General features: G+C 38.8%; 1 protein-coding gene across 1 annotated transcript in view; it reads right to left on the bottom strand.

The window, feature by feature from the left end:
- Positions 1-27,979, bottom strand: part of LOC150087054 (transcriptional regulator protein Pur-beta-like) — a 459,340-nt gene that overhangs the window by 225,519 nt on the left and 205,842 nt on the right. The window contains exon 2 of the mRNA XM_090372917.1: positions 6,924-7,045. Coding sequence (XP_090229043.1) covers positions 6,924-7,045 — 122 coding nt within the window. The remainder of the gene's footprint in view (positions 1-6,923; positions 7,046-27,979) is intronic.

Genomic DNA, 27,979 nt, shown 5'->3' with positions numbered 1-27,979 from the left:
TCAGAATTTAAATGTTACCAACAATATCCTACAAGTTTCATTACTGCATGACAGCTGGCAGGTCTGCTGTTGTCTCTGAAAATACAGCGGTTGATATGGATGTCCATGAAGTAGCAGGTGTGTTCTTGTGTTCCTCAAACGCAGTGAATATTGCATTCACTGAGATTTACCTACATGTAATACTATATATAATACAATTATATATATTATTGTATTATATATATATATACATTATATATTATACAGAACATTTAAGGGGATGTATGAAGCAGCAGAGTATTCTTGTGTTCCTGAATTCAACGAATATTGCATCCCTTGAGATTTGCCAACGTGTGAAGAACATTAAGGAGATTGCGACAGTTCACAACACAGTTCACGAGTGAGTTAAGCAGTAGATTATGTATGTCAGTGCTGGTGGCACTGATTTGAAGGTCATACCACAGTCAGGCCACCTATGCACTGTAGCAATGGTGGAAAGTAAGGAGGGAGGGAGTATATCAAGTGATTTGAAGACTGACACATTAAGACTCAAAATATACATCAAAATAAATAAGTTTTAATGCACTGAAAACAATCCTGGACAATCCAGAATACATGAAATTGTGTTCCAGCTGGATTCCAGGAATGCTAATGCTTGCATTTTCTGCTCCTTCCAGATTGCAAGGAGTAGAAAATGCAAGCTTATGCCAACGTTTGGAGCAGAATGAGACCATAGGCAGTGATTTCCTTGACAGGATTGTCATCGAAGATAAGACTTGGGTATACCATTATGAAATGAAGTCAAAGTCTACAGCAACAACATAAGGATTTACTGAAAAATAAGAAATTCAAGACTCAGCCATCCACAAGAAAAATCATGTGTTCTGTGTTTTTGGAAAAAGGAACACAAGAGAGTGGATTACCCTTGTGTATTTCCTGCAACAGGGACATACAATCAATTTCAGCAGAGGAAACATTTATTGAAAGTGATGGTTAATATGTAAAAAAATAAATGAAGTATTTCAAGGCTTAAAAAGTAGATAACACACTTTAACCCAATTTATCAACAGTGTCAAAGAATTTGGTGGCATTAGTTTTGGATTATCCTTCATATATAATTTTCAAGGTCATTTCGACTAAATTTCAAATAATGTGTTCAAAGTACTAATTGTCTTGAAATCTTCCAGTGCATGCTACTATCTCTCATCTGTTTCCAACTAATATTCGACACAGAAGTTTTAATACATGGCAGTATTGCTTTAAAAATTTAGAGGAGGAGGATTCCAGAACTTCAGAATTTCTCTGAACTTCAAATCCTGAAGCTTATAAATTGGATCATGTGATAAATAGATGTATCAATATTATTACATTAAAAACAAGTAACGATGTTGTTAACTTTTTTTTTTAAATTGCAGTTTAATTTTTGATAATAATTAAAAATAATTTTAAAACAATAATCAAAAGAGTAAATAAATCTGATGAATTGAAGTGCTGGTCAAGACTTCAAATCAGACAATGTCGGGATTTCAGACAGTGTCACTCAGACATAAGGGATGAAAAATTTTAATATGGGTTAGTACAATGTATGCAGAAAGGACAGACAGGATCGGAGGGGTTATACTGTTAGTTAAGAAACACAGGAAATCTAAAGAAGTGCAACCAGTTCACAGAGATGGACAGTGCAATGTTAAGTCAGTTTGATGTGACATAAGCACTGGGAAAGCAAAAATGAGGGTAGGAGTTTCTTATTGGCCTAATGACTCTGATGAGTACAAGGAACAATTATACAGAGAAACAGAATTTGGCCAGTAAATCAGAATGTCTTATCATGGGGATTTTAACTTCATAGATATTGATTAGAACTTGTGGGTTGGTCATTCGCACACTAGCAAGCAAGACTATTGTGGATTTATTGGATGACTGTTTTCTACAGCAGCATATTAGAGAGGCAACCAGAGGGAGTAATACTCTTGATCTGATTATCAACAGTGATTATTCATGCATTAAAAATTTACAGATAAAGGAACCACTAGGTGGCAGTGATCACAGGGTACTGATGTGGGATTTACTTAAAGATTTAACTACCATCAGGGTAATGGGAAGGTTTTTGCTTTTGTAAAGGTAACTACAGTGGTCTCAGACAGTTTTTAAATGTACAGTGCAAGCAACTGATGATGATGTTACCATCAGCAAATTCTAAACAGGACTCACACAAACTACTAAGCTTTTCTTATCAACCATGAAATACTCTTTGAGGTCTAACCCTAATTGGATGTCAAATGCACTAATGAAACTCATGGCATAGAAGGAAAATGCATGGGATGCATATAAATTATTGGGTGACACAGATGCCTATGTTAGATATAAATTAGTCTGTAATCAATCCAAAAAGGAGATCAGGCCAGAAAAGGCAGGTTACAAGAAATCTTTGGCAAAGGATGCAAAGCAAAACAGCTAAGATTTCTTTACTTATGTAAACACTAGAAGCAGGAGGATGAAGAAATTTGGTCCACTGGATGGTTTGATTGTTTGATGATCCTGCTCAGGTTGCTGACAAATTGAATGAGTATTTTGTACACATGAGGAATTCTTAGGGATGGGGATGTCAAAAGTATATCAAACTCTAACAGGGAGCTGAATGATTTTGTAATAACCGAGAGGAAAGTGGAAACAAAATTGTTGGAGTTAAACATAAGAAAGGCACCTGGGGTGGATGGGATCTATCCAATTATATAAAGGGAGGCAGCAAAGGAAGTAAGAAAACTGTTAGCCATAATTATGAGGGCATCCTTGTATTCAGGAGAGGTCCCAAAGACTGGAAATGTGTAAATATATCCCCAATTTACAAAGGGGATCAAAAGGTGACATGAGTAATTACAGACATATTAGCTTAACTTCTGTTCCAGGGAAAATGATGGAGTTACTGGTTAAAGACGTAATACAGGATCACGTAGACATGGCCGCAATTAAACTTCAGACACAGAATGGAGAAAATCTTGTTTGAAACAATTTGATTGGATTCTAAGATTTAGTCATAAAGGAACTATATGCAAAAATAATTTTGATATCATACAGTTGGATTTCAAGAAAGCTTTTGATACTGCTGCACATAAAAGAGTGCTGAAGAAATTGGAGAAGTGTCACATTAAGGGCAAGTTGATGCTAAGGATAAAGGGATGGTTGAGTGGGAGAAGGCAGAGAGCTGTATCAATGGACATTGCACTTCATGGGCTAATGTTATTAGTGAAGGCTCCAGGGTTTGGTGTTGGGGCCATTGTTTTCTTCTATATTTATAAAAGATTTTGATGAAGGTATATCAGGCTTAATGACAGTAATAAAGGTATGTTGCTGCAACAGGATCAAGAAAAGTTGAGCAGATGGGCTGAGAAATGGCAATTGAAGTTTAACATTGATAAATGCAAAGTACTGCATACACACAGCAGTAACCTCAGAGTAGCGTACCAACTGTGCAGTACTACACTCAGGGTAGTGGAGAATGAAAAGACCTGGGTTTGCGGTCAAATATGTCTGGGTCAAATATGTCTGAGTTTTCAGAGCAGTGCAGACAGGTTGCCAGAGCAGCTCATGGAGTCTTATCAATGATATACAGAAATATAGCAGGGATAAGGAGGTGATTATCCCCTTGTATAAAGCAATGGTCAGGCTACATCTTGAGTACTGCATACAGGTGTGGAGGCCTCTTTTTAGGAAGGATGAAGAGCTGCTGGAAAGAGTGCAGAGAAGGGCAACAAGATTGGTAAGGGAAACAAAGGGATTCTTTTATCAAGAAAGGCTTCAGTTCTGCAAATTGCAGCATCTGGAGAATAAGCATCTGTGAGGTGACCTGATTGAGATATTTAAGCTTTAAATGGATTGAGCAAGCTTTAATGCTTATAGGATTTTTCCTCTTGATCAGAATACACATGAGGGGACACATATTCAAATTGAGAAAGGATGGTTTCAAAATAGATGTGCAGACGTTTGCCTTTAGATAGTGGATAGGTTGATTGTTGCAACAAACTTCCATCTATTGTTGTGGAAGTTTACAGTTTAAATAAATTCAAGGAAGAACACTAGACAAACTATCGGAGGAAATGAATTGGTGGGTGGTATCTTTTTTTTTGGCATTAATGTGACTGAGAAACTGCCATTTCTCAGCCCATCTGCCTAACCTTTCTAGATCCTGTTGCAGTAGCATACCTTCATTGCTGTATAAGCTTGCTTTCTTGCATCTTTTTCCACTGCTAATGCTAATTTCACTCTTGACAGCAATGATGTCAACATAAGAACAGATTAATATTTAAAAGCATTTATGTATGAAATTTTTATTTTTATGAAACTACAAATTCCATTAACTAACTCTCCACAGAGCTAATCCCCAGAAGAAAACTGCCCTGAAAAAATTCACTATTTAAAGGGATAAATACTTGAAGGGGGGAAAAATTACATTGTGCACTTAAGCACTGAATTCCCAATGACAAAATTATTTTTGGTTTGAAAAGATTAAAGAACTTACTGAACGGCTTAAAAACAACATTGACATTAATGTAACTAAAGAGATTTAATAATTTCCTGCAGCTTTTCAACAAATGGCAACGTTACATTGGAGTTAGGACAGAATTAAAAATCAATTGGGTAATAAAAAAATTTAACTGAATTCATGGGCGGTGGGTGGAATAACAAGTTCTTGCTTAAAAGAACTAAAAGCACATACTTTTAAGTTTGCATTTTTTTGTTGGAAAGCCAAAAATACTAACCAAAATTATTCCTTTAGACTTACCTTCCAATATCAAAATTTGATTATACCTTCTCTTACATGTATTGTTTTTATCTAATCTCCAAGTCATATTACTCCAGCCAAGTTTTTTTCCAAATGATAAAACATTAATTATTCTTCCATATTTATATGGAAACTGAACTAAAATTAAATAGGATCATTAGTATTGTTATGCAAATTATCAAAGAATCTGCACTCAAAAAATAAGATTCTAATTGCTCGGCTAACTTTATGCCTTCCCATATGATTTTTACTGTAAAATTTGGAAGTTCAGAATTTTCATCTGCTCTATCATCCTCTGAATTGATTTGGTTTACCTCCGATGCCATTTCCAAAAAACCTGCTTTGCCAGCCACTTTTTCCACCAGTAATTCTTGAACATCTTCAGTAACCATGTTTTTTTTTTTTTGTTAGGAGCACCAGCGACTAAGGTCATGTTGCTCTGTCTATATTATCTATAAACTGCTTGTGTTCTGAGGGCGATTTTCTGTTTTGTTGGATGAAAAACCTGAGTTTCCAGGAGAAAAAACCATGCTATCCTTGCCTGAGACCGACTAACTCAGCCATCAGCCAAGTTGGGAAAAAGACCCATAAAAATTCCTCCTGTCATAGATGGGATTCGAACTCAGGTCTTCTCCACCTAGTGTGAGGGAGTGGCGATTCTACCAACTGTGCTACCCAGGAGGGCTTCAGTAGTCATATCATCAAAACCTTCCCCTCCTACCGACTTAGCAAGTTCTACTATAGCACCGATTCCATTTTCTGCTGGTTCGACCATATTTCCTGAATGAACTGACTCGGACCATAAATTTTTCCAACATACATTTAATGTTCAAGGTTTTACTTCTTTGAGCGATAAAGCTGATACAGTCCACAATTCAAAAATGTTTCCATGCCTCCATCACTTCAATAGATTTGGAATAAATTTTTTCCAAAATCCATTGTAATGATTTTCTAATGTAATGCATTTTAAAGGTAGATATAATGCCTTGATCTTATGGCTGAATTAAAGAAGTTGTATTAGGTGGTAGGAACATTAGTTCAACATTTGGAGGACTTAAGTCTTTTGATGGCCTGGCATGTTATTCAATAGTAATAAAATTTTGAAATCTAGATTTTTCCACAAGTTCAATAAGCACAAGTTCAATAGCACACAAATTAAGTCAGGGATTTCCCAATAATTTTTTTTTTTTTTTTTTTTTTTTAAACGACTAGTGAGTCAACAGCAGGGATTCACAAAAAAGAATGGAAATGTTTCAAAATTACATCCAAGAGAATAGTAGGGTTCCCCCTACACAAACACTCAAAAATACCATGTAATGCAAGGTTTTCCGCAGTTCTCTAACCATGTTAGAGCGAAACTGTGTTGTGCGAGGATTGCTTCAATTTATCAACTGTGTCAGAGTGAAACTGTGTTGTAAAAGTACCGTGTTATATGAGGGTTGTCTGTATTTATAAACAGGTCCATGGATTCCATACTGACCCTACTATTAGAAGTTTCGTGGCCAAAATTTCTTCAACCAAGAAACTAAACGAAGAGCGACTTGGCGATTCTTATTTACACAATGACATAATTTGTATCCACATTCAAAATAAGCCACACGCAAGATATCCATAAGCCAGTTGCTGCCAATACACAGGATCTCAGATTTAAAACTTCTCATTTTACCCTTCCACCTCTGTTATAATTCAGTTATTACTGTTCTACAAATTTATTGTGCTTCACTTCACTTTGCGTGTCTTGCCATTTCCCTGGTAACAACATAAAAAATGCGTTTCTATTTACTGATTTCCATTGATGTAGATTCCTTATTTGTTGGCTTAGTTTCACATGCAACTCTATGGGTTTTCTCAATTTTAGCCATTATTGGAAGATCTTTGACCACTGAGAAACTGATAATGCCAATTTCATATAATTTTTACTGTATTTTTAAGCAACTTTAACTTGTTTTGTTTTATTATTTATTGCTGTGTTAAAGAGACTATTCTATATTATACAATGGCAATAACTTTATTTTGTTAATAATTTTGAAAAGGTGGAGGAAATTAAATATATTAAAATATTCTAATATTCTAAATTATTTTAAACACAATTACTGTTTTAAAAAAAATAGCTCACAATATCACTTCACAGTGCCAATTACATAAATCATTCATTTTCTATTACCTCTGCAACTTTGATGAACCTGCCTCGTCTGTTCTGTTTCACATCTAAGTAAAACCTCTTGGACTGAATCTGTAACATCTTTGTGGCCAGCTCCTGCTCCCCCTGTGGCATAAGCTGCCCCCCTACAAATATACATAAAATTTTTGCATATCACTGAACATGTCATTATCTAGATGAAACTAAATTTCTTTATATATGATATTGGGAGGGGTCACTACACAAACTTTTTTTTTAATGGTTAGGAAGGTAAAACTAATATTCCTCTTGGGCTTTTAATATACAATGTTACAAGTCTGTTTCAACTGAAAAATGAAATAAAAATGTTATTTCAAATTTAGTTAAATTCCACAGGTCAAGAGTCCACTGCTTATTCGAATTGCATTTTTTGTAACGTTTTAAGTGTCTATCCATCTAAATTTCCTGAATTTGTTATGATGTACCTTGCAACAGTTTCACTATCCAAGGTCTGTTTTTAACAAACAGCCTTCAAAATATACCAATGGGGAAAAAAAAATTGAGTGGTGACAGAGTTTTCACTGGCAACTTAAATTCTTCACAAATTACATAAATACCGATTAGCCTAATTTTCTCCTCCAATAACTCTGACTGCATAAGTAAAATCAGTTAGCCAAGTATGTTAGAACTAAAAACATTTAAGCTCTTAAATGTATTTTATAAATGTAATTTTCTTGCATGTCTTGAAATGATTATCATATATAAGTCAGTATTAACAAAAATTATAGACTACTGTTAAAACAAACATCTGTACAGACAAACAGAATGGGTTAGCAAATCAGAATATCTTACACTAGGGGATTTAAACTTTCGAGATGGACTGAACTTGGGTGATCGTTACCAACTGCATATTCTAAATGCAAAGTATTCAGAGAAATAATCAAAGGAGCCACTAAGCTTTTTATCACATTGAGATAGTGTTCAGGATTATATACCTAAATGAAGGTGTCAGATGAATGCACGAAATGATTATAAATTATCAGAGGACACAGAAACTGACAGTAACTATGTCATTGTGGACTCCAAATTAGTCTACAGTCAAGCTACATGGTGCTAGGCAAACTAAGGCAGGTGATGATAAATCTTCAGATAAGAATGCAAAGAAAAGTGACAAAGAATCCTTCGTTGTGTTAACACTACAAGGAAAGGGATAAACCACACTGATCTACTATAGATTATATAAATGGCATAACCGTGGATGATCCTGTTTAGGACACTCACAAATTGAATAAATAGTCTGGACCTACATTCCTGCTTGAAGTTTTTAGAGATGGAAATACCAGAAATATACCATGTTATAAGTGGAAGTTAGGTGATTTTGTGATAAGAGAGAATGTCTTAGAAGAAAAGGGGAAGAAAAATTGTTCACGCTAAGGGCGAATAAGGCACCCAGGGCCAAGGTCATTCTAATGGGATTTTATGAGAGCTTAAAGAATAGGATTGTCATCCTTTAATAATTAAAAGAGGGGGACCAATCATGGGCTCAAGTGCTGGCAGCAGATCCCAACAATTAAGCCCATGCTCCAGCATCAGACAACACAAAGACATCCTCTGCTGCAGAGAGTCTTGGTCCCAACAGGAAGAAGCAAGAGATTTGATTTGATTTTGATTTTTTTGGCGCATTAGCTTCCAAGGCTATAATGCGCCAAGACCAGGTCATTTATAAAAAATTTTAAACGTTCAGTGACCTAATTAGTTAGGTCACTATGTCAAAATCTATAAAAGGCATAAAAAAATAAATCAATAAAAATCACAGTAAAATATAAATTTTATACACGAGCATTAAACATTTATTGATTTTAAAAATCTAAAAACAGCAGACACATTGTCATTGTCGGATAAAATCTGACTGAGTGTATAAGGCTCAGTCAGATGGTTAAAAGCGATAAAACGAGCATTACTAAAACTGGGACAGTTACATAAAATATGTTTAATGGATAAAATGGTGTCGCATTGCTCGCACATAGGAGGATCATCCGCCCTCAGCAGAAACGAATGTGTCAGATGACTGTGTCCTATGCGGAGTCGGGCAAGAACAACTTCCTCGCTCCGATTCCTGCGCAGACTGGACTGCCATGTTTGTATTAGAGGCTTTATTTGGTATAATTTATTTGTTCTCTCCCTATGCCATTGTTCTTGCCATTGGGAATATATCTTTTTATCTTTTGGTGTATTATTTGCCTGTAGTCTGTATAGGGGACTGACAGGCAACGATTGTTAGTGGGAGCTGCTGATTTGGCTGCAGTGTCAGCCAAATCATTTCCCTTTATCCCAATGTGGCTAGGAATCCAGCAGAAGCGGATATCAGATTTATATTTATGAAGAGAATATATCTTCTGCTGAACCCGAGAGAGAAATGGATGATAGTTGTGTCTCAAAGATAATAAAGCCTGTAATACGCTCAAAGAGTCAGAATATATTATTGACCTTTGGCATTCAGAAGTTCGAATGTGATCCAAGGCTAACTCTATAGCATGCAGCTCTGCAGTGTATATGCTGGATTCAGGAAGAATCTGCTGAGATATTATAGTGTCCCGAAAGACAGCAGCAGATCCTATGCACGATTCAGACTTCGAGCCATCTGTGTAGACAGGCAGGAAGTCGGAATACTCAGCTCGGTGTGCGGAAAAGAGCTGATGGTAGACAGATGACGACGTTTCAGCTTTTACCCATTTCTTAAGGGAGAAGTCGCACGATGGAGTATGAGCATGCCAGGGTGGAAGAGTCTCTTTTGGTGTTTGTGCAACCTTGTCTACCATGATGTTAAACTCTCTCAGTAGCTCTTGGACACGAATACCAAAGGGTCGGTTGGCAGTCTGACGGGTATTGTACAAGTTTTCCCAACGTGGCTCAAAGACAGATGTCCACGTAGGATGGTCTGGCAGGGATTTCAGCTTTAAAGCATAGCTTAAAGACAACTGCTTACGTCGAAGGGATAATGGTGGTTCGTTTGCTTCGACGTATAAGCTCTGGATAGGAGATGTTCGAAATGCTCCAGTAGCGATACGGATAGCCTGATGGTGGACGGGATCCAACCATCGAAGGACACTGTCTCTAGCTGAGGAGTATACCTGGGCCCTGTAGTCCAATTTGGATCGTACAAGTGCACGATAAATACGTAGTAGGGTGCACCTATCTGCTCCCCAACGCGTAGAGGAGAGAGAGCGAAGAATATTTAGTCCCTTCGTGCACCTTGTACGAAGTTGACGGATGTGTTCAAGAAAGGTCAACTTTTTGTCAAACACAAGTCCCAAGAATTTTGTGCTTGACACTACTGGAATAGCATTTTGTCCGAGCATTAATTCAGGTTCAGTATGAAGATTACGCTTACAACAAAAATGTACGCAAACGGTCTTCTCCGGCGAGAACCTGAAGCCGTTTGCAAGTGCCCAGGAATTGAGTTGATCAACGGCTTTCTGCAGTTGTCTTTCGATAACCCTCATGTTGCATGACTGACAAAAAATGCTGAAGTCATCAACATAGAGGGCACTGTTTACAGTTGGAGGAAGTTGTTCTGTGATGGAATTTATTTTGATGGCGAAAAGCGTGACACTTAATACTGATCCTTGTGGTACTCCCTCCTCTTGGCTAAAAGAACGAGAGAGTGAGGATCCCACACGAACTTGGAAAGATCGATTGGCTAAAAAGTTTTGAATAAACACAGGAAGATGCCCTCTAAGGCCTAGGCTGTGCAAATCTTTTAATATGCCAAATCTCCAAGCTGTGTCATACGCTTTCTCCATGTCAAAGGACACTGACACCAAGTGTTCCCATTTTAGGAAAGCATCCCGGATGGATGTTTCCAGTCTAATAAGATGGTCCAAAGTGGACCGGTTCCTTCGGAAGCCGCACTGGATGTTGGAGAGAAGGTCATTTGATTCTAAATACCAGATTAAACGAGAATTAACCATTCTCTCCAGGATTTTGCACAAACAGCTAGTCAGAGCAATGGGACGATAATTTCTAGTGACTTTTGGATCCTTTCCTGGCTTAGCAAAAGCAAGAACGGTTGCCTTGCTTGCGCCAGGAATCCAGAAACTGCCCTTCGATAAAGATTCTGTTATACAGAGTGAGCAGATAATCCATAGATTTTGGTGAAAGATGTTTAATCATTTCATAATGGATGCCATCTGGTCCAACAGCACTTGCTTTGGAAAGAGTGAGGGCTCTTTTCAATTCGTGTATAGTGAATTCCCCGTTATCGGGACAGTCGCTCTTACACTTAAAATTAAGTGCCTGTTTCTCTATTTTATGTTTCAGGACCAGGAACTCTGGGGAATACGAAGATGTTGCACAGATGTTAGAGAATGTTTCCCCAAGAGAGTTGGCTATTGCAGTTGGATCTGCAATAGCGCATCCATTATAATCTAGGATTGAAGTAGGGTGGGATGTATGTTTTCCCTTAATTTTCCGGATTTTATCCCAGACTACCTTAGAATTGGTAGACTGGGTAATGGATGATGTAAAGCGGATCCACGATTCCCTTTGACTCTGACGGCGGATGTAGCGTGCTTTGGCTCGCGGACGTTTAAACGCTATAAGGTTGTTCGTGGTAGGATATCGGCGGAATATCCCCCACGCTTTGTTTTGAGCCTTTTTTGCTGCTGTGCATTGGGAATTCCACCAAGGTTTGGGAAACGGTGGAAACCGGGCAGATGTTTTTGGAACAGCATTTGCAGCTGCTTGGACCATAACCTCTGTGATGTACTTTACTGCATCATTGATCGGCTCCTGACTGACGGTTCTGAGATCAAAATTTGCCTGATGTTGGAAGGCAGTCCAGTCAGCCTGATCAATTTTCCACCGTGGTAACCTGAAGGGAAGACATGGTCTCCCACTGTCTAGCGAGGTTATCACAGGGAAGTGATCACTTCCGAATGGGTTCTCCTCCACTTCCCAGATGAGTGAGGGGAGTAGAGAAGGGGAGCAGATAGAGAGATCAATGGCAGAAAAGGTACGGGTAGGCATGTGGAAGAAGGTGTTTGTTCCAGTATTTAGAAGGGAAAGGTCATTGTCATTGAGCATGCGCTCTATGACTCGTCCCCTTGCATTAAGATTAGCACTACCCCACAGGGTGTTATGTCCATTAAAATCCCCGAGAAGTAAGAAAGGGGGAGGCTACTGCGTTAGAAGATCATCAAGGTCTGCCTGGGAGATGTCAGTCCCAGGTGGCAAATAGATAGAGCACACAGTTAATAAAAATCCCACTGAAAGGCGAATTGCGACAGCCTCTATGCTGGTTGTAATTAGGAAGGGCTGCACTGGGGTCTGGTTACCCACAAGGATAGCCACTCCCCCATGTACAGAGCCATCCGCAATTCTATCCTTTCGAAAAACTGTGATGTTGTGCATGGTGGGATCATCATTTGCCTTTAGATATGTTTCCTGCAAGCAAAAGCAAACTGGCTCGTGCTTTTGCAGGAGGGCCTTGATGTCATCAATATTTCGCCGGAATCCACGACAATTCCATTGTAGGAATTTAGCCATTATTTTGGCTTGGTGAGTCCATCAGGCGGCTTCCGAGGTGCTGAGGGCTTACTTTTATCAGTCTTGGATTTATCTTTTTTGGGGAAGAAAGGACGCTGTCCCGTGTCCATTTCCTCCTCCGCAAAGAGTTCCAAGACTGACTCTTCGGGTACCTCCTTCTGCTCGACATCCATCTTTTCTTGGGTTATAGGGGGGACTTCCCCTTTCTTATTCTTATCTTTCATAACTACCTTTGTAATTTGTGGAGCATTAGGAGGTACCGATATAGGAGTGGCAGCTGATTGGTCCTTCTGTGCAGGTTTTTGAGATGTTAAGAGATACCGCGCGATGGGAGTGAAAGACTCCTTTGGAGGAATGGTCATGTCCATCTGAGTTCCGACGGAACATCTCCCTGCTACCTTCTGGGCGTAGGTAGGTTTGTTGATATTCAGGGGTTTGACCGATTTCCTTGCCTCCTGGTATGATATATTTAGCTCTGCCTTCAGCCGTTGAATTTCTTTTTCTTCTTTCCACCTCTGGCATGCTCGTGAATAGGCCGGGTGTTCGCCTTCACAGTTAATACAGGTGGGTTTTGCGGCTGAACATGCTGTTGTTTCGTGGTCCTTTGCACCGCATCGAGCGCATGCAAGGACTCCGCGGCAGGCCATTTGAGAATGTCCGTACTTCTGGCATTTAAAACACCGTAAAGGATTTGGAACGTACGGACGCACTGAACAGTTGATGTATCCAGCTTTAATCTCGTCAGGAGGTTTAGGAGAGTTAAAAGGTCAGGATAACGCTCCTGGTTTTAACAATTTTTCCATCCCTTCGCGCAGTGATTCTCTTGACGGCAATGACTCCCTGTGGTTTTAATTCGGAGCAGATTTCCTCCTCGGTTACGTCGAGAAGGTCCCACTCCGAAATGACACCTCTCGATGAATTGAGTGTTCTGTGTGGTGTCACTGTTATAGGGATACCTCCGATTGTTGTTACTCGGAGTAGATGTTCCGATTGCCTGTCATTTTTAGTTTCAATTAAGAGGTCTCCAGAACGGAGCCTCTTAACTGATTTGGGTGAACCTGCTAACCCGTCTAACCCTTTTTGTATAAAAAAGGGCGACATTTTACCAATTGGTGTCTCATTGGTAGAATGCATAATTAGGAACCTTGGGACTGGCCCTGATGGTAGTTCGGTTCGCTGCCTCTTTTTAGCAATACTGCTATCAGTGTCTTTGTCATTGTTTTCAGATAGGGACCGGGTTGGGGCCCCTGAAGAAATGAGTTTATCAGGATTCATGGAGTTTTTTTAATTGTTCAGTGCCCGGGCTCCCCACCCACCACGGAGCCCAAAGGGACGCCCACTGCCCGGCATGCAATAAATGCGCTTGGGAGTGGGATGCCAGGGCTACCCAGACACTATACCTGCACCGCAGCCAGCCTGAATCCTGTCCCTCGGACCATGAGGGTAGGGGCGTGGCATTGACACGGTTGACCCTCGCAGGCGAGCCTACTAGCCGGGCCTTCCAGGACCACCCGTCTTGTCGAAGCAGGGGCCAAAGTGGTGTATTGAAGCTGGGCCCCTCAACCACCAGGATCCCCCTTTCCGAATTTCCACGGGTCGCAGCGCACGGCAAACACGCCGGATTCCATTGATGTAAGCCTGGAACCTGGGCTGTGGGCGTTGGATCCCAGTGATGCTAGTCTGGAAGTCCAGCAGCGTCACTGGGAGGTCCCCTCACCACGTACAGGTGCCCACGTCGAGGGGAAGAAGCAAGAGATGGTGACCTTACTGTCAGAAAAGTCGGAAATATATTGTACAAAAAGGGCAAGTGGAATCAGACTAGAGTATGTCTACCAGGGCGTAAAGTAGCGAGCATACAATGTATACAGAAAGAACAGACAGGATGGTTATGCCCTTAGTTAAGCTTCTTAGCTTAATCTTTGAAAAACAGTGCAAACACATGCCGCCACCAGCCAACATCCATTTACTGTCCAACTTCAAACTGACAGAACCAACTTTTCATCTTCCTCGTTTATTCATTCAACTGCCGTTTTCTGGGACAACCTTCCTTCGTATGTATTTCCCAAAAATTACAGTCTACAGAAGTTCAGGTCTAATGACAACAAATATCTTTTGTCTTCTCAACCTTCAACCCAAGCACGGTAATAAGTACTATAGGTTCTAATACCTCTCATGTTTCGGGTTTTCATAAAAAAAAAAAAGAATTTGATGTGGAAACTATAAAAATCGGTCGTGTGTTTGGGGCCACAATGAGCAGCTTGTAGCTTGCGGACGGCAACTGCGGGTTGAAAGAATTATCCTGCTTTGTGCAAACATTCTGAATCAGAACTTAATTTTTTATGATTATTAAATTAACTTTTCAATTGGCATTTCTTAACAATTTAGCGCTAATAATCGAGATCCTGCAGGAGATCTCTTACCTTTCAGAAGCTTTACAGAATCACTATGATAAAAGCAGATAAATTAATTATTCAAACTATAAATGCTATTACCAATTTGAAAAATTCCGAAAGAAATTATGACACTAAAATTGAGAGCACGTTGAAGTAGAAAGAACTTGAAGGAATTAAATTCGAAAGTAAGAACACATTTAAAAAATTACCTCATGACAAGCTATTAAATACATTCTTTTATCCTTAAAGTATAAGTTATTAATGCAACAGAGCAATTTTAAATTAAATGATTCCATTGATGACAAGGAATTGAAACAAATTTCGTCTCGGTAGTCAGATGAAAACCAAATAAGAAATTTAAGTTTTCTGATAAAATAAGAAATAAAAAAATGATGATTTTAGAGATTTTGTCAAAGACAATTTATCTTTAAAATCGAGTGAAATTCCCTTTTCAATTAAGAAAGTCAGAAATATCTTTGAAACCACTGCGATTATCAGTATTGAAGCTGAGCAAGCTTTCAGCATACTGAATAATACTGAGTGAATGACTGAATAATGTTGACAATTAAACAAGTTGCAGATCATTAGGATCTAAATTGGAAACCATTGCTTCAATTTGATCTGGATCGTTACGTCAAATCATTCCTCTGTAATCATCGCTGAGCTATTGAGCAAAGCACATCGACAACAAATATTAATAAAAAAGTAAATTGCATATGGCAATTTTTAGAATAAATTTTTTTTGAATATTTGTGTAATAATTTTTTTTCATGTAATTTTTTTTTATATTGTGGAATGTTTTGTAATAGTTTTCATGTTATTTGTGATATGGGAAATATATTGTGTTATTTTTTATTCGCAATATTAAAATTTTATCATGAAAAAAATGTATCCATTATATTTCCACGAGTTGTTAAAAAAAAACAAGACGAATAAAAAAGTTGCAGGTGGTAACTTGGTAGATGGTTTATGTGAAACATCATTCGTGTTTCTTTTAGGTATTTTGATTTAGTATTATTAGCCATATGGTGCAAGGAAGCCTGAGGCTTATGCTGCACCATACAAAAAAAAATTCCCAAGTTACCCTGGGAGAGAGAGAGAGGAATCACCAAGAAAAAGAAGAATGATGATATCCAGCTCAGGACCCTGGGTGTGCATATCGATCATGAAATAAAAGAGCTTTTGTTTTGAAATATTTTATTGAACATTTGCAAATTTTCATAATTTCTGGAAGACAAGATACAATGGATTTATGAATACTAAAGTAAGAGATGTATATTTGCGATTGCAAGTGTACAGTCTCTAGAAAACAGTGTCGATTGAAGTACCAATTTTGTAGTTGAATTCGCAGCAGTTAAAGGAATCTAACAATGGAATGTAATGAAAATGCAAGACGAAAAAAAGAAATTGTTGACAAATATTTGTATTTTTACAAATATTCATGTGACAAATACTTGTACTGTTGCAGTCATACGATAAACACTTGTATTCTTGCAGTCATATGACAAATACTTTTATTGTTGCAATCATACTTACTGCAGTAGTAACTTCAGGAAGTATGATTGTGACGTCATATTATTTAAAAAAATTCTAAAAAGAACTCCAGACACTATCGTATTGAGGTATCATTGTAAGGGGAGGCATAACAACAAGGTTTTTAAATTTTTTTTTTAGGTAGACCTTATACACATACACTTATATGCATGGTTAAGGGGGTAACAAACTCTATCTGTCCACCTCCACTGAATCCGCTCCTGACTCAAGATATCATACCAGTCAGTCACGAAAAATCCGTCACGCACACTAATCACACTACTAGTAGTGGGAGCGTGGGAAGCACCTCTGGTGGAAACCGCAGATGGCGTCACTTCCGTGACTGATCAAATTACTCGGTAAAAAGTCGGAAAAACTGCAAGCCTATTGTTAAAATATTCACAGCTCCATTGGTTACTCTACCAAAATGCACGCAACATTAGAAATAAAATCGACACCTTAGAGTAGTTACTTCTAGCTGGACATGTGGATTTTTCTCTGCATCACAGAAACGTAGTTAGAACACAGGAATGTACTGCAATCACTGTCCCAGCAGGATATTGTTCCTCCTTTATGTCGAGAGATAACAGGAGAGGAGGGGGTACTGCCATCTTTTATAAACATACCCTCTTTACACCAATCTCCAGCATTTCAAGTGAATAGCAAGATTTTGAAGCTATCTCTGTCAAACTAAAGAACCAATCTACCAGCAGTTAGAGTTTACATCCTTGAAGTAGCTAATTGGATCCTGGACCAGTTTCAACTAACAATGTCAACATTGTATGCGGCGACTTCAATCTGTCTCGTTAACTTGACCAAGTAAAGCAGCAGCTCCTTTCTCACCTTTGTACCGCAGACCTCTGCTTGCCAGCGAACTCCCAACTCGTGGGTCCAACCAACTTGACCTGATAATAGTTTCTGTACCCTGCACAATCGCCCAAACCACAGATATAATGCTCAACTCTGACCATGATCCACTCTTTAGATTTAGCATTAGTTCAGGCATATGATGCAAAAAAGCAGGCTTACACAACATCAGCCAAAAAAAAACTTCCCATCTCACCCATCCATTCACTCCAAAATATTTTCACATCTTTCTTGAATTTATTTAAGCTATCAGCTTCCACAACAACAAGATAGAAGTTTGTTCCAACAATCAACTACCCGTTGGCTAGAGGCAAATTTCTGCACATCATGTTAAACTTCAGTTGCCACCTCTCACCCCATCTGCTCAACGTTTCCAGATCCTGTTGCAGTAGTGTACTATCATTACTGTCATTAACAACCTTGTCAACTTTCATATCATCTGAAAACTTAGACATTAACCCTAATATACCTTCATCAATATCATCGATAAATACCGAAAACAACAAACTGACACAACACTGCACTGTCCAACCATGTCAACTGGATGCACTTCCTTAGATTTTGTGTTTCTTATCTAACAGTATCACCCCTCATTCCCTTCTATCCTTTCTGAACATATTGTAGGCCCCAAATTCCAATTCTGCATTACTTAACTCGGTGTGACACCATATCTCTGATATCCGAACAAAATCAGCCTTTGATATCTTGACCAGCACTTCAAATTCATCAAATTTATTTACTATACTCCTAGCATTGGCATACAGGCAAGTATACATGCACCTTTTCTTACTCTTAGTTATCCTAACACAGCCCATGTACTTACGTGTTCCATAACTCCCAGCAGTCCTGAAATTCCGAGCAACTTGCTTTCCAGGCTGCTAGTCATTACAATAGCAGCAGTGCCAGAATCACTTTCACCTCTGCCTGCAGCTACTGTTAATCTATTAGTCTGTGAATCTCCCCACCAAGCTAGCAGTTTTCTGATCCACCTAACATTGCCTCGACAGAATCAGCAAATATTTTTGCACCCTTTCTATTTAAGTGTATTCCATCCTTGTAGAAGCAATCTCTCCTGTTAAGAAGCACAGACCATGCTGGGAAAAATTCTACCCCATGACCCTTGCACAATCTCTCCAGGGCCAAATTGATCGACAAGGCTCTCATCATATACTCCTTCTTGATGCTATTTAAACTACCAATCAATTGCCATCTTCTCAATTGCCAACAAACCATGTTCCATGTCAGTTCAGCATTCCCGGACATACTGGGATGCACTGATGCAGCCTTGCTTATCCCTTGGTCGATCCTTGAGTCACGTGATGTCGAGCTAGCTGTCAACCCAGATTACCAACTGAATTGTCTCTGTGACAAGCTATGCGGCCACAAGAAAGGTTACAATTTCTACACACTCTAAAGCATGGTGGTCCAATGACCTGAACAAGCGCTTTAACATTAAGCAACAGCTGCACAAATGTGCAAGCAGTCTCAGAACGATACAGACAGAAATGCTTATTCGAGAGCTCGAAGTGAGTTTAACTGGAGAAATCCAATGCGATCAAATCGTACCTTAACAGGACCTTATGCACCAGGAAAGTTCCACATAAGGATACCCCTTGAGGTTCCCCCTTCCAAACAACTTGATCCCCAAAGCTGACTCGATTACATCACCAGGTTTACTGCTATCCTCAACCAAGACGATCAGCCCCAGCTACCAATATTGAGACAACAGCTGATTACTACCATAAACTGCCTGCCGGCAACTTCTACTACCGGACCTAATGGGATCCCGCAATTTATGCTTAAGAACCTAAGTCCTTACATCCTACAAACTCTCTTACATATTTTTAGCTCAGTGTTCTCAAATCGCTGCTTCCTACACCAATTGTAGGAACACCTAGTCAAGCCAAAGCCAAAAATTCAAACTCCATCACTGGTGAAACACTACGGGCCGACCTCAAACTCATTCTGCCCGTTGATGCTGCTAGAAAAAAAATACTGCTGCTGATTGTCAATAAACAGATCCTGCCAAATAATCCTACACAAATGCACTATGCACTTCCACACAGATCAACTGTGACCAATCTTCTAGAAACTACCAACAGGATCCTCCAGTCTTTGAGAACAGAGAACTAGGTTACCAGCTGAAGCCACCTACGTAGACATCAAGTCTGCATTTGATGCCATGCACATCCCATCTCTCCTAAAGCTACTCGAGAACCACTATCAGATAGGTGGTGGCATCTTAGCTTTCCTCACATCTGCTGCATAACTGCATAGTGAAACTATCTGTATATAACTCCTAATACTGCAAAGTAATCTTAGTTGGAGTCCCACAAGGGATAGAGCTATCTGGCCTCCTCTTCACCACCCTCATTGCTACGCTGGCAATCTGAGAGCTGAATACACTAGTATATGCCAGTGATACACGAATTATACTCAAACCAAGACCCTCACCAAATCTCAGAAGAGCTAACAACTACTCTCTCGGCAATATCTACCTACCACAAGCAATTTGGTCTACACATAAATCCTAAGAAGTTGGAAACCATAGTTTCCCCCTTAAAACAAAACCCAATAAAATTTCATCAGCCATCAAAGGAGCTTTCATCCTGATTGTTCAAAATCACATTGATCTAGGGATCAGATTCAACCCAAAGCTTCTGTTCAGCCAATATGTAGATGTGCAACAGACAAATCCACCACAGTCAGATATATTAAACCCAGGGGCTCACATCTGGTGTGGCTCAGAAACCTGGCCACACCCAGGTTCCTGAGCTGGATATCACCATTCTTCTCTTTCTTGGTTATTCCCTCCTACTTCTGACTCTCTCTCTCTCTCTGTGTAATTAAATTTTTTTTTTTTTTTTTTTTTTTGGCTGGTGCAATATAAGCCTCAGGCTTCCTTACACTATATAGCTAATAATAATAATAATAAAAATTTCAACAATAGTTTATCCCCCGCTTCTCTATGCTGCAGAGATTTGGGCATCCACATCTCCCTCTACCACCAAACCAGTGTTCTCCTCCGAGTACTGGTTCCTCAAGTGGGAGGCGCCTCCGTAGCCTGGTGGGAAGCAGCAGCAGCAGTGCGTAGCACACGCTTCTTGATTAGACCGGGGTTCGAGCCCGTCACCACCAAATACGGAGGATGCGAAAAGGTCAGGGAATGACCACCGCATATCCCGGAGCAATATGGCCTTAGTTGCTAATGCTCCTAAAAAAAAAACCAAACCAAACAAACCTCAAGTGGGCTTGCCACAACCTCAGCCTACATCCCCAGCTCCGAAATACTGATATAGCCAACATACTCAACATCCCAAGGCTCACTGATGAAAGGAGACTTTTCATTACGGTCAAGCTGATGACTAGTCTCATCTTGTCTCCCTCCTTCTGGGAAAACTGTGATGGAAGATCCCAGTGGCACATCTCAGAGCAACTCTGCAGCTATGCCGTCCCCAAACACTCCTTCACCCATCAGATTGGTTCCTTCCTTAGCAGATGTTATCACATGTCCACGATCTAGATGTCAACTTCAAGATGTTTAGTCAGGTTCGACAATATAGAAGAATACTTCATACAGGGGGGCCAACGCCACCACTATTATAACCTGTGTCCCGATCAATGTATTCTCTTACTGAATTCAATGTATATGATTATGCAATTCGATGTATAGGTAACCTTCATATAAAACGGTAGTTGGGTTCCTATAAAATGTTGTGTTGTGCAAAACCGTGTCACGTGACTAAAAAAAAGTACAAAAAGGGGGGTTACATTCCAAAAGCTAACAAAAATACACTATTTCGTTAACAAATTGTTAAAAAAAAATATAACATTCCAGATTTCATGTATCTTCTGCTTTCTTTTAAAAATCAGTAATCTGAGTGAGTTTGTTTTTGCTTGATAAATCTTTGTGAATTTCATTGTATGGAACTAGGCATTTTTGAAGCTCCCTTTTGAACTCTGGGCTCCTTCGATCAAGAATCTGCTCTCAAAAAATAAGATTCTAATTGCTCGGCTAAATTTATGCCTTCCCATATGCTTTCTAGTGTAAAATTTGGAAGTTTAGAATTTTCATCTGTGCTATCATCCTCCGAATTGATTTGGTTTTACTTCCGATGCCATTTCCACCAAATCCACTTCGCTAGCCACTTTTTCTACCAGTAATTCTTGAACATCTTCACTAATCACATTTTTTTTATTATTATTATTATTTTAGGAGCATCAGAGACTAAGGCCATGTTACTCAGTGTATATTGCCTATAAATTGAGCGTGTCCTGAGATCGATTTTCTGTTCTGCTGGACAAAAATGAATTTGAGGTATTGCTCAAAACATCAAAGGCAGATATTGTTGGGATATCAGAGATGTGGTGTTACACAGATATAAGGAATGCAGAACTGGAATTTGGGGAGTACAACGTCTACAGAAAGGATAGACTGAATAGGAAGGGAGGAGGGGTTATGCTATTAGTTAAGAAATACATAAAATCCAAGGAAGTGAAGCCAGTGGACATCACTGGACAGTGCAGTGTCGAGTCAGTTTGGTGTGACATAAGCATTGGGAGATCAAAATTGAGAGTAGGAGTTTGCTATAGGCCTAATGACTCTGATGAGTATAATAAGAAACTGTACAGGGAAATAGAGTGGGCCAGTAAATCAGAGTCTTATAATGGGAGATTTTAATTTCCCAGATATTGACTGGAATTTGGGGACTGGTCACTCACACACTAGCAAGGCTTTTGTGCATTTATTGGATGATTGTTTTCTACATCAGCATGTTCGGGAGACAACTAGAGGGAGGAATACTCTTGATTTGATTATCAGCAGTGATCACAGTGTGCTGAAGTGGGATTTACTCAAAGAGGTAACTACCATTAGGGGTAAAGGGAAGGGTTATGCTTTCGTAAAGGCGACTACGATGGACTGAGACAGTATTTAAATTCTATGCAGTGGGACCAACTGATGATGTTACCAATAGCAAATGCAAAATGGGAAGCATTCAAAGAACTTATCTTGGAAGCTACTAGGCTTTACATACCAACTAAGAAATATTGTTCAAGGTTTAGGCCTAAATGGATGTCAGATGAACTAATGAGACATATATGGCAGAGAAGAAACATGCATGTGATACATAGAAATTAACACATGACACAGAAGCCTATGATATATACAAGTTGATCTGTAACCAAGTTACCAAGGAGGTTAGGCAGGCGAAGGCAGATTACGAGAAATCCTTGGCAAGGGATGCAAAGAAAAACAGCAAAGAGTTCTTTACTTATGTAAACTCTAGAAGGAAGGGGATGAATCAGATTGGTCCACTTGATATCGATGGGTCAACTGTTGATGATCCTGCTCAGGTAGCTAACAAACTAAATGAATATTTTGCATCGACATTCACACATGAGGAGTTATTTAGCGAGGCGAAAGCCAGAGGTGTATTCAACTCTAGCAGTAAGCTAGAGAATCTTGTAATAACTAAGAGTAAAGTGGAGGAGAAATTGTTGAAGATAAATACAAGAAAGACACCTGGAGTGGATGGGATCTATCCAGTTATATTAAAGGAAGCAGCAAAGGAAGTAAGCAAACCCTTAGCCATAATTATGAGAGCTTCCTTGGACTCAGAGGAAGTACCCATGGACTGGAGATGTGCAAATGTGACCCCAATTCACAAAGGAGGATCAAAGGGTGACACAAGTAATTATAGACCTGTTAGTTTAACTTCTGTTCCTGGAAAATTAATGGAGGCATTCGTTAAAGAAGCACTGCAGGATCATCTAGACAAGACTTCAGTTATAGCTCAGACACAGCATGGTTTTGTTAAGGGGAAGTCTTGCCTGACCAATTTGAATGGATACTATGATGCAGTCACAAAAGAAATGGATGCAGGGAATAACTTTGATATTATATACTTGGATCTTAGAAAGGCTTTTGATACTGTTGCACATGGAAGACTGCTACACAAATTGGAGCAGTGTGGCATTGGAGGCAAATTGCTGCTATGGATAAAGGGGTGGTTGAGGGGGAGAAGACAGAGAGTGGTAATCAATGGACACTGCTCATCGTGGACTAATGTTATTAGTGGAGTCCCTCAGGGTTCAGTATTGGGTCCATTATTGTTTTCTGTATTTATAAATGATACTGATGATGGTATATCAAGCTTCATGTCCAAGTTTGCAGACGATACGAAGGTTGGCAGGGTTGTCAAGGACACTACTGACACTATGCTGCTGCAACAGGATCTGGAAAGGTTGAGCAGATGGGCTGAGAGGTGGCAAATGAAGTTTAACATTGACAAATGTAAAGTACTACACATGGGAAACAGCAACCCCAGAGCAACGTATCAACTCTGTGGTACTACACTGACAGTGGTAGAGAATGAAAGGGACCTGGGGGTGGTTGTGCAGGCAGATATGAAGTTCTCTGAGCAGTGCAGACAGGCTGCAAGAGTAGCTCATGGTGTATTGTCAATGATATATAGGAATTTTTCTAGCAGGGATAAGGAGGTGATTATTCCCTTTTATAAGGCAATGGTCAGGCCACACCTAGAGTACTGTATACAGGTCTGGAGGCCTCATTTCAAGAAGGATGTAGAGCTGCTGGAACGAGTATAGAGAAGGGCAACAAGATTAGTGAATGGAACAAAGGGGTGCTCTTACGAAGAAAGGCTTAAGTTTTGCAAATTACAGTGTCTGGAGACTAGGCACCAGCGAGGTGATCTGATAGAGGTGTATAAAGCCTTGAATTGTTTGAGCATGCTGAATGCTGATGGGATTCTTCCTCTTGCTCAGATTAATCACCTTCAAATTGAGGAAAGACAGATGTAGGATAGACGTGCGGAAATTTGCCTTTAGGCAGCGGGTGGTTGGTTGGTGGAACAGACTTCCATCCCTTGTTGTGGAAGTTGATAGCCTAAATAAGTTTAAGGCTCAGCTGGACAGGTATTTTGAACGAACAGAGGGGTGAAGTGGAAGTGGTTTTTTTTTTTTTTTTTTTTTTTGGCTGATGCTGCATAAGCTTGCTTTCTTGCATCAAATGCCTCTACTAATGCTAATGCTAATGCTAAAAATGAGTTCCGGGAGGAAAAAAACCACCCTCGCCTGAGCCCAGCTAACTCAGCCACGTTGTGAAAAAGATCGATAAAAATTCCCTCCATCATCGACTGGATTCAGACTCAGGTCTTTTCCACCCAGTGTGGGGGAGGAGGGCAATTCTATCAACCGTGCTACCCACGAGGGCATCAATAGTCATATCATCAAAACCTTCCCCTCCCACCGACGTAGCAAGTTCTACTAATGCATTGATTCCATTTTCTGCAGGTTTGACCATATTTCCTGAATAAACTGAGTGGCCATACATTTTTCCACATGTGTTTAACATTGATGGTTTTACTTCTTTCAGCAATAAAGCTATGATTCTGATACTGAAAATGAAAATTTAGAAATTTTTCCATGCCTCCATTACTCCAATAGATTTGGAATCATTTTTATCCAAAATCCATTGCAACAATTTTCTGATTTAATGAGTTAAAGGTGGATATTATGCCTTGATCTAATGGCTGAATGAAAGAAGTTGGAAGTTGAATTAACCCAGTACAACTGTGATGGTAGGAACATAACTTCGACATTGGAAGTTGAATTAACCTAGTACAACTGTGATGGTAGGAACATAACTTCGACATTTGGATGACTTAAATCTTTTGGATGGCCTGGTGTGCTATCCAATATCAATAAAACTTGTGAAATCTAGATTTTTCCACCTGTTCAAGACATGAACTGGTGGAAAAATGAAACAGAACATAACATGGTAATTTCCCAACAAAATAAAATAAAGGGATTTCTCAATAATTTTTTTTTGACTAACAAGTCAACAGCAGAGATTCAAAAAGAATTGAAAGGTTGAAAAATTACATTCAACATAATAACAGGGTTCCCTCCCCCCACAAAAGCTCAAAAATAACATTATGCGAAGTTTACCGAAATTACTACAATTTTATCAATCGTGTTAGAGCGAGACCATGTTGCATAAGTACTGTATTATATGGGGGTTGCCTGTATACTCTTATCTTATGTATTTTATAACTAATGGTCTGTATAACTCACTTAATGTTTAGTATATTCAATTCATTTCTCTATATTTTTAATACGTTTGATTTTTATTTTCTCAGCTATATGAAATTTTTCTAATTTTTTTCAAATTAACTCAATACTAAACAATTATTATTTTTACTCTTTTATTTTTTATTATTTTTTTTTTATTCAGGCAACTTTGTCTTTATATTATATTGTTAACCCCTGGCTAATGCGCCATGATGGGAACATGTAAGTATATATCTTTGTTGCAATATAGATCACTCTCTCTCTCTCTCTCTCTCTCTCTCTCTCTCTCTCTCTCTCTAAAACTGCACTTTTATACTTGACTGCCAATGATACTCATAGGCAATTTAATTACAACACTGCAATTTCCACCATGCTACTGATTAAAACTCTTTACTACTATGCTACTCTTTACAATGTACTGTTTTTTCTTTAGGTGAAGAATTTCATAAAAGATTTCTCTCTCTGATGCTTATTAGCAGGAAAATACTAAGATTCAAATCTCACACAAAAAAGGATACTGGCAGGATGCCAGATCTGTAATTTCATGTGCATGAACACCTAAAACAAAACAGTTTTGGTGGCCCAAATAAATGAATTACAAACATTCAAATGAATTACATAAAACTCATTTGTGTAATTCGGTTGATAAATCATAAAGAATAATTCGTGCCTCATGCATGTCATGCAGGTCTCATCACGGGTATATCTGTCAGTACATCTACCAACTGTACAGAGCTGAAATAGCCATTGGTTGAATAGTAGTATACAGGTGACCCCCGCTTAACGCTGATCATTCGTTCCGGAAAAACAGAGCGCTAAGTGAGCGCCGCTTTCCCATAAGGTTGTTGTTGTTGTTTTGGTGTTTATTGGCGCATCGACAACGGAGATCATAGTGCGCCAGTTAATTGATTATACAATGTTCTCTTTATATAAATCTTATTTGAATGTGAAAGGTTAACTGTTTCTGCGGTATTATACTATTATTTACAGCAGATGGTATATGTTGATTGTTTGTATGAAACTAAAAATATCTGACACGTGTTCTTTGTCACCTATATGTATTTATGAGCTGCGGTCAGTGCCATAGGATATTTCCTAATGAATAATAAACAGTAATGAAAAGATGCACAAATGTTGGTCAAAATATTTAATATTCAAATATTTGCACATATAAAATATTCTGCATTGCATATGTATAATTATGTGGTAACTACTTGCGTATCAAAAGTAAATTTAAAATTCCAATTAAAATAATGAATTTAATTTAATTGATGAATTTAATCATGAAAAATGTGTGGATTTTGAGTTGAACTTTGGCCCTCTTCCAAATAAACTAAAAGGGGTATTAATTTTAATCCCCCGCAGCGTTAAAACCAACAATAAATTCAACCGATCCTTCACCGCTTTGAAACCTGGCATGTTTTTTCTTCTTTCAATATGAAACTTCTTTTAGGCATTCGTTTCCACAAAAGTCCTGCTTCATCTATGTTAAAAACTTATTGAGAATTATAACACATAATACCCCTCTTTAATAATTTTAACAAAAGTTCTTTTTTGAAAGTTTCGGCTCCTTGATCTGCACTTGCGGCTTCTCCCTGGATTTTAAATCTATTCAACCAGCCCTTACCAGTTTTAAATGGTTCCACATATTTTTTTTTTTTTTTTTAGGCGAGTTTTCTTCAGATCATCATATTGGCTAATCTCTTTCTCTCTCTTTTTAATATTTAACTTTATTCTGCATTGGAATATTATCTTCAATAAAATTAAAGTCTTTCCATTTCAATCCTAATAGCCGGCCTAGTCCTAGTTGCTTGCAGTGGAACAGCTATCTTTCCCGCTGCAAAAATTAATTCTTTATTTTTTTATAATTGTTCTTACAGTTAAAGTTGCAAGTCCTAAATTATGGCACACATCCGTTTGTCGTTGACCAGAATCGATTCGCTTCAAAACGTCTAATTTACTTTTCAAATTCAGTCTTTTTCTTACATTTATAGTCTTCGTACTGCGCCCAGACGTTGCTTTTTCATTCCTGTCGGTCATTATTAGCTCTTCGAAAATGTAACCGCGTTGGTTGAATTAATTATGATACAATGTTCAAGTAAACTTTCTGTTACGCACGATGTCTAATACTCTACTGAGTGATGACTAGACCGGATAAATGCATATAACGCAAATATTACAAGCAATATACTTGATCATTTCTTAAAATGTTGATCGCGGAACTACGTTACAAGTCACTGTACTGAAACTAAATTAGCGTGCGAGAAAATTTTACTGAGCGTGGGAAAATTTCTCAAGTCGTCGTGGAAAACGTTTTAATACTGTTTGCTATTCATTTTCAAGCTATCGACTCCATCAAATGAAACGATTTCGTTAATATGTCAAAAATGAAATCTGTAAAAGAGCGTTATAATGATCTGTGACAGCGTTATAATCAGATACGGGTTATAATATAAGAACAGCGTTATAGCGAATCAGCATAAAGCGAACTGCGTTATAACGGGGGCCTGCTGTATATCAATTCAGTAACAAATCTCGAGGCATGCATGGGCGCGCACAGACACACACACACTGAAACAGCATGCCTGAGTGTGAATACTGCACAGACAGTACTGTCTAACAAAGTGTAACATCTCAACTTGAAGTGTAGTGGAAGCAGTAAAGCTG

The sequence above is a fragment of the Mastigoproctus giganteus genome, chromosome 4 (assembly GCF_048544385.1).
Source record: "Mastigoproctus giganteus isolate SK-2022 chromosome 4, ASM4854438v1, whole genome shotgun sequence".
NCBI classification, from domain to species: Eukaryota; Metazoa; Arthropoda; class Arachnida; order Uropygi; family Thelyphonidae; genus Mastigoproctus; species Mastigoproctus giganteus.
Note: the sequence above shows the minus strand (reverse complement) of the source record. Positions and strands in the feature narration are given on the sequence as shown.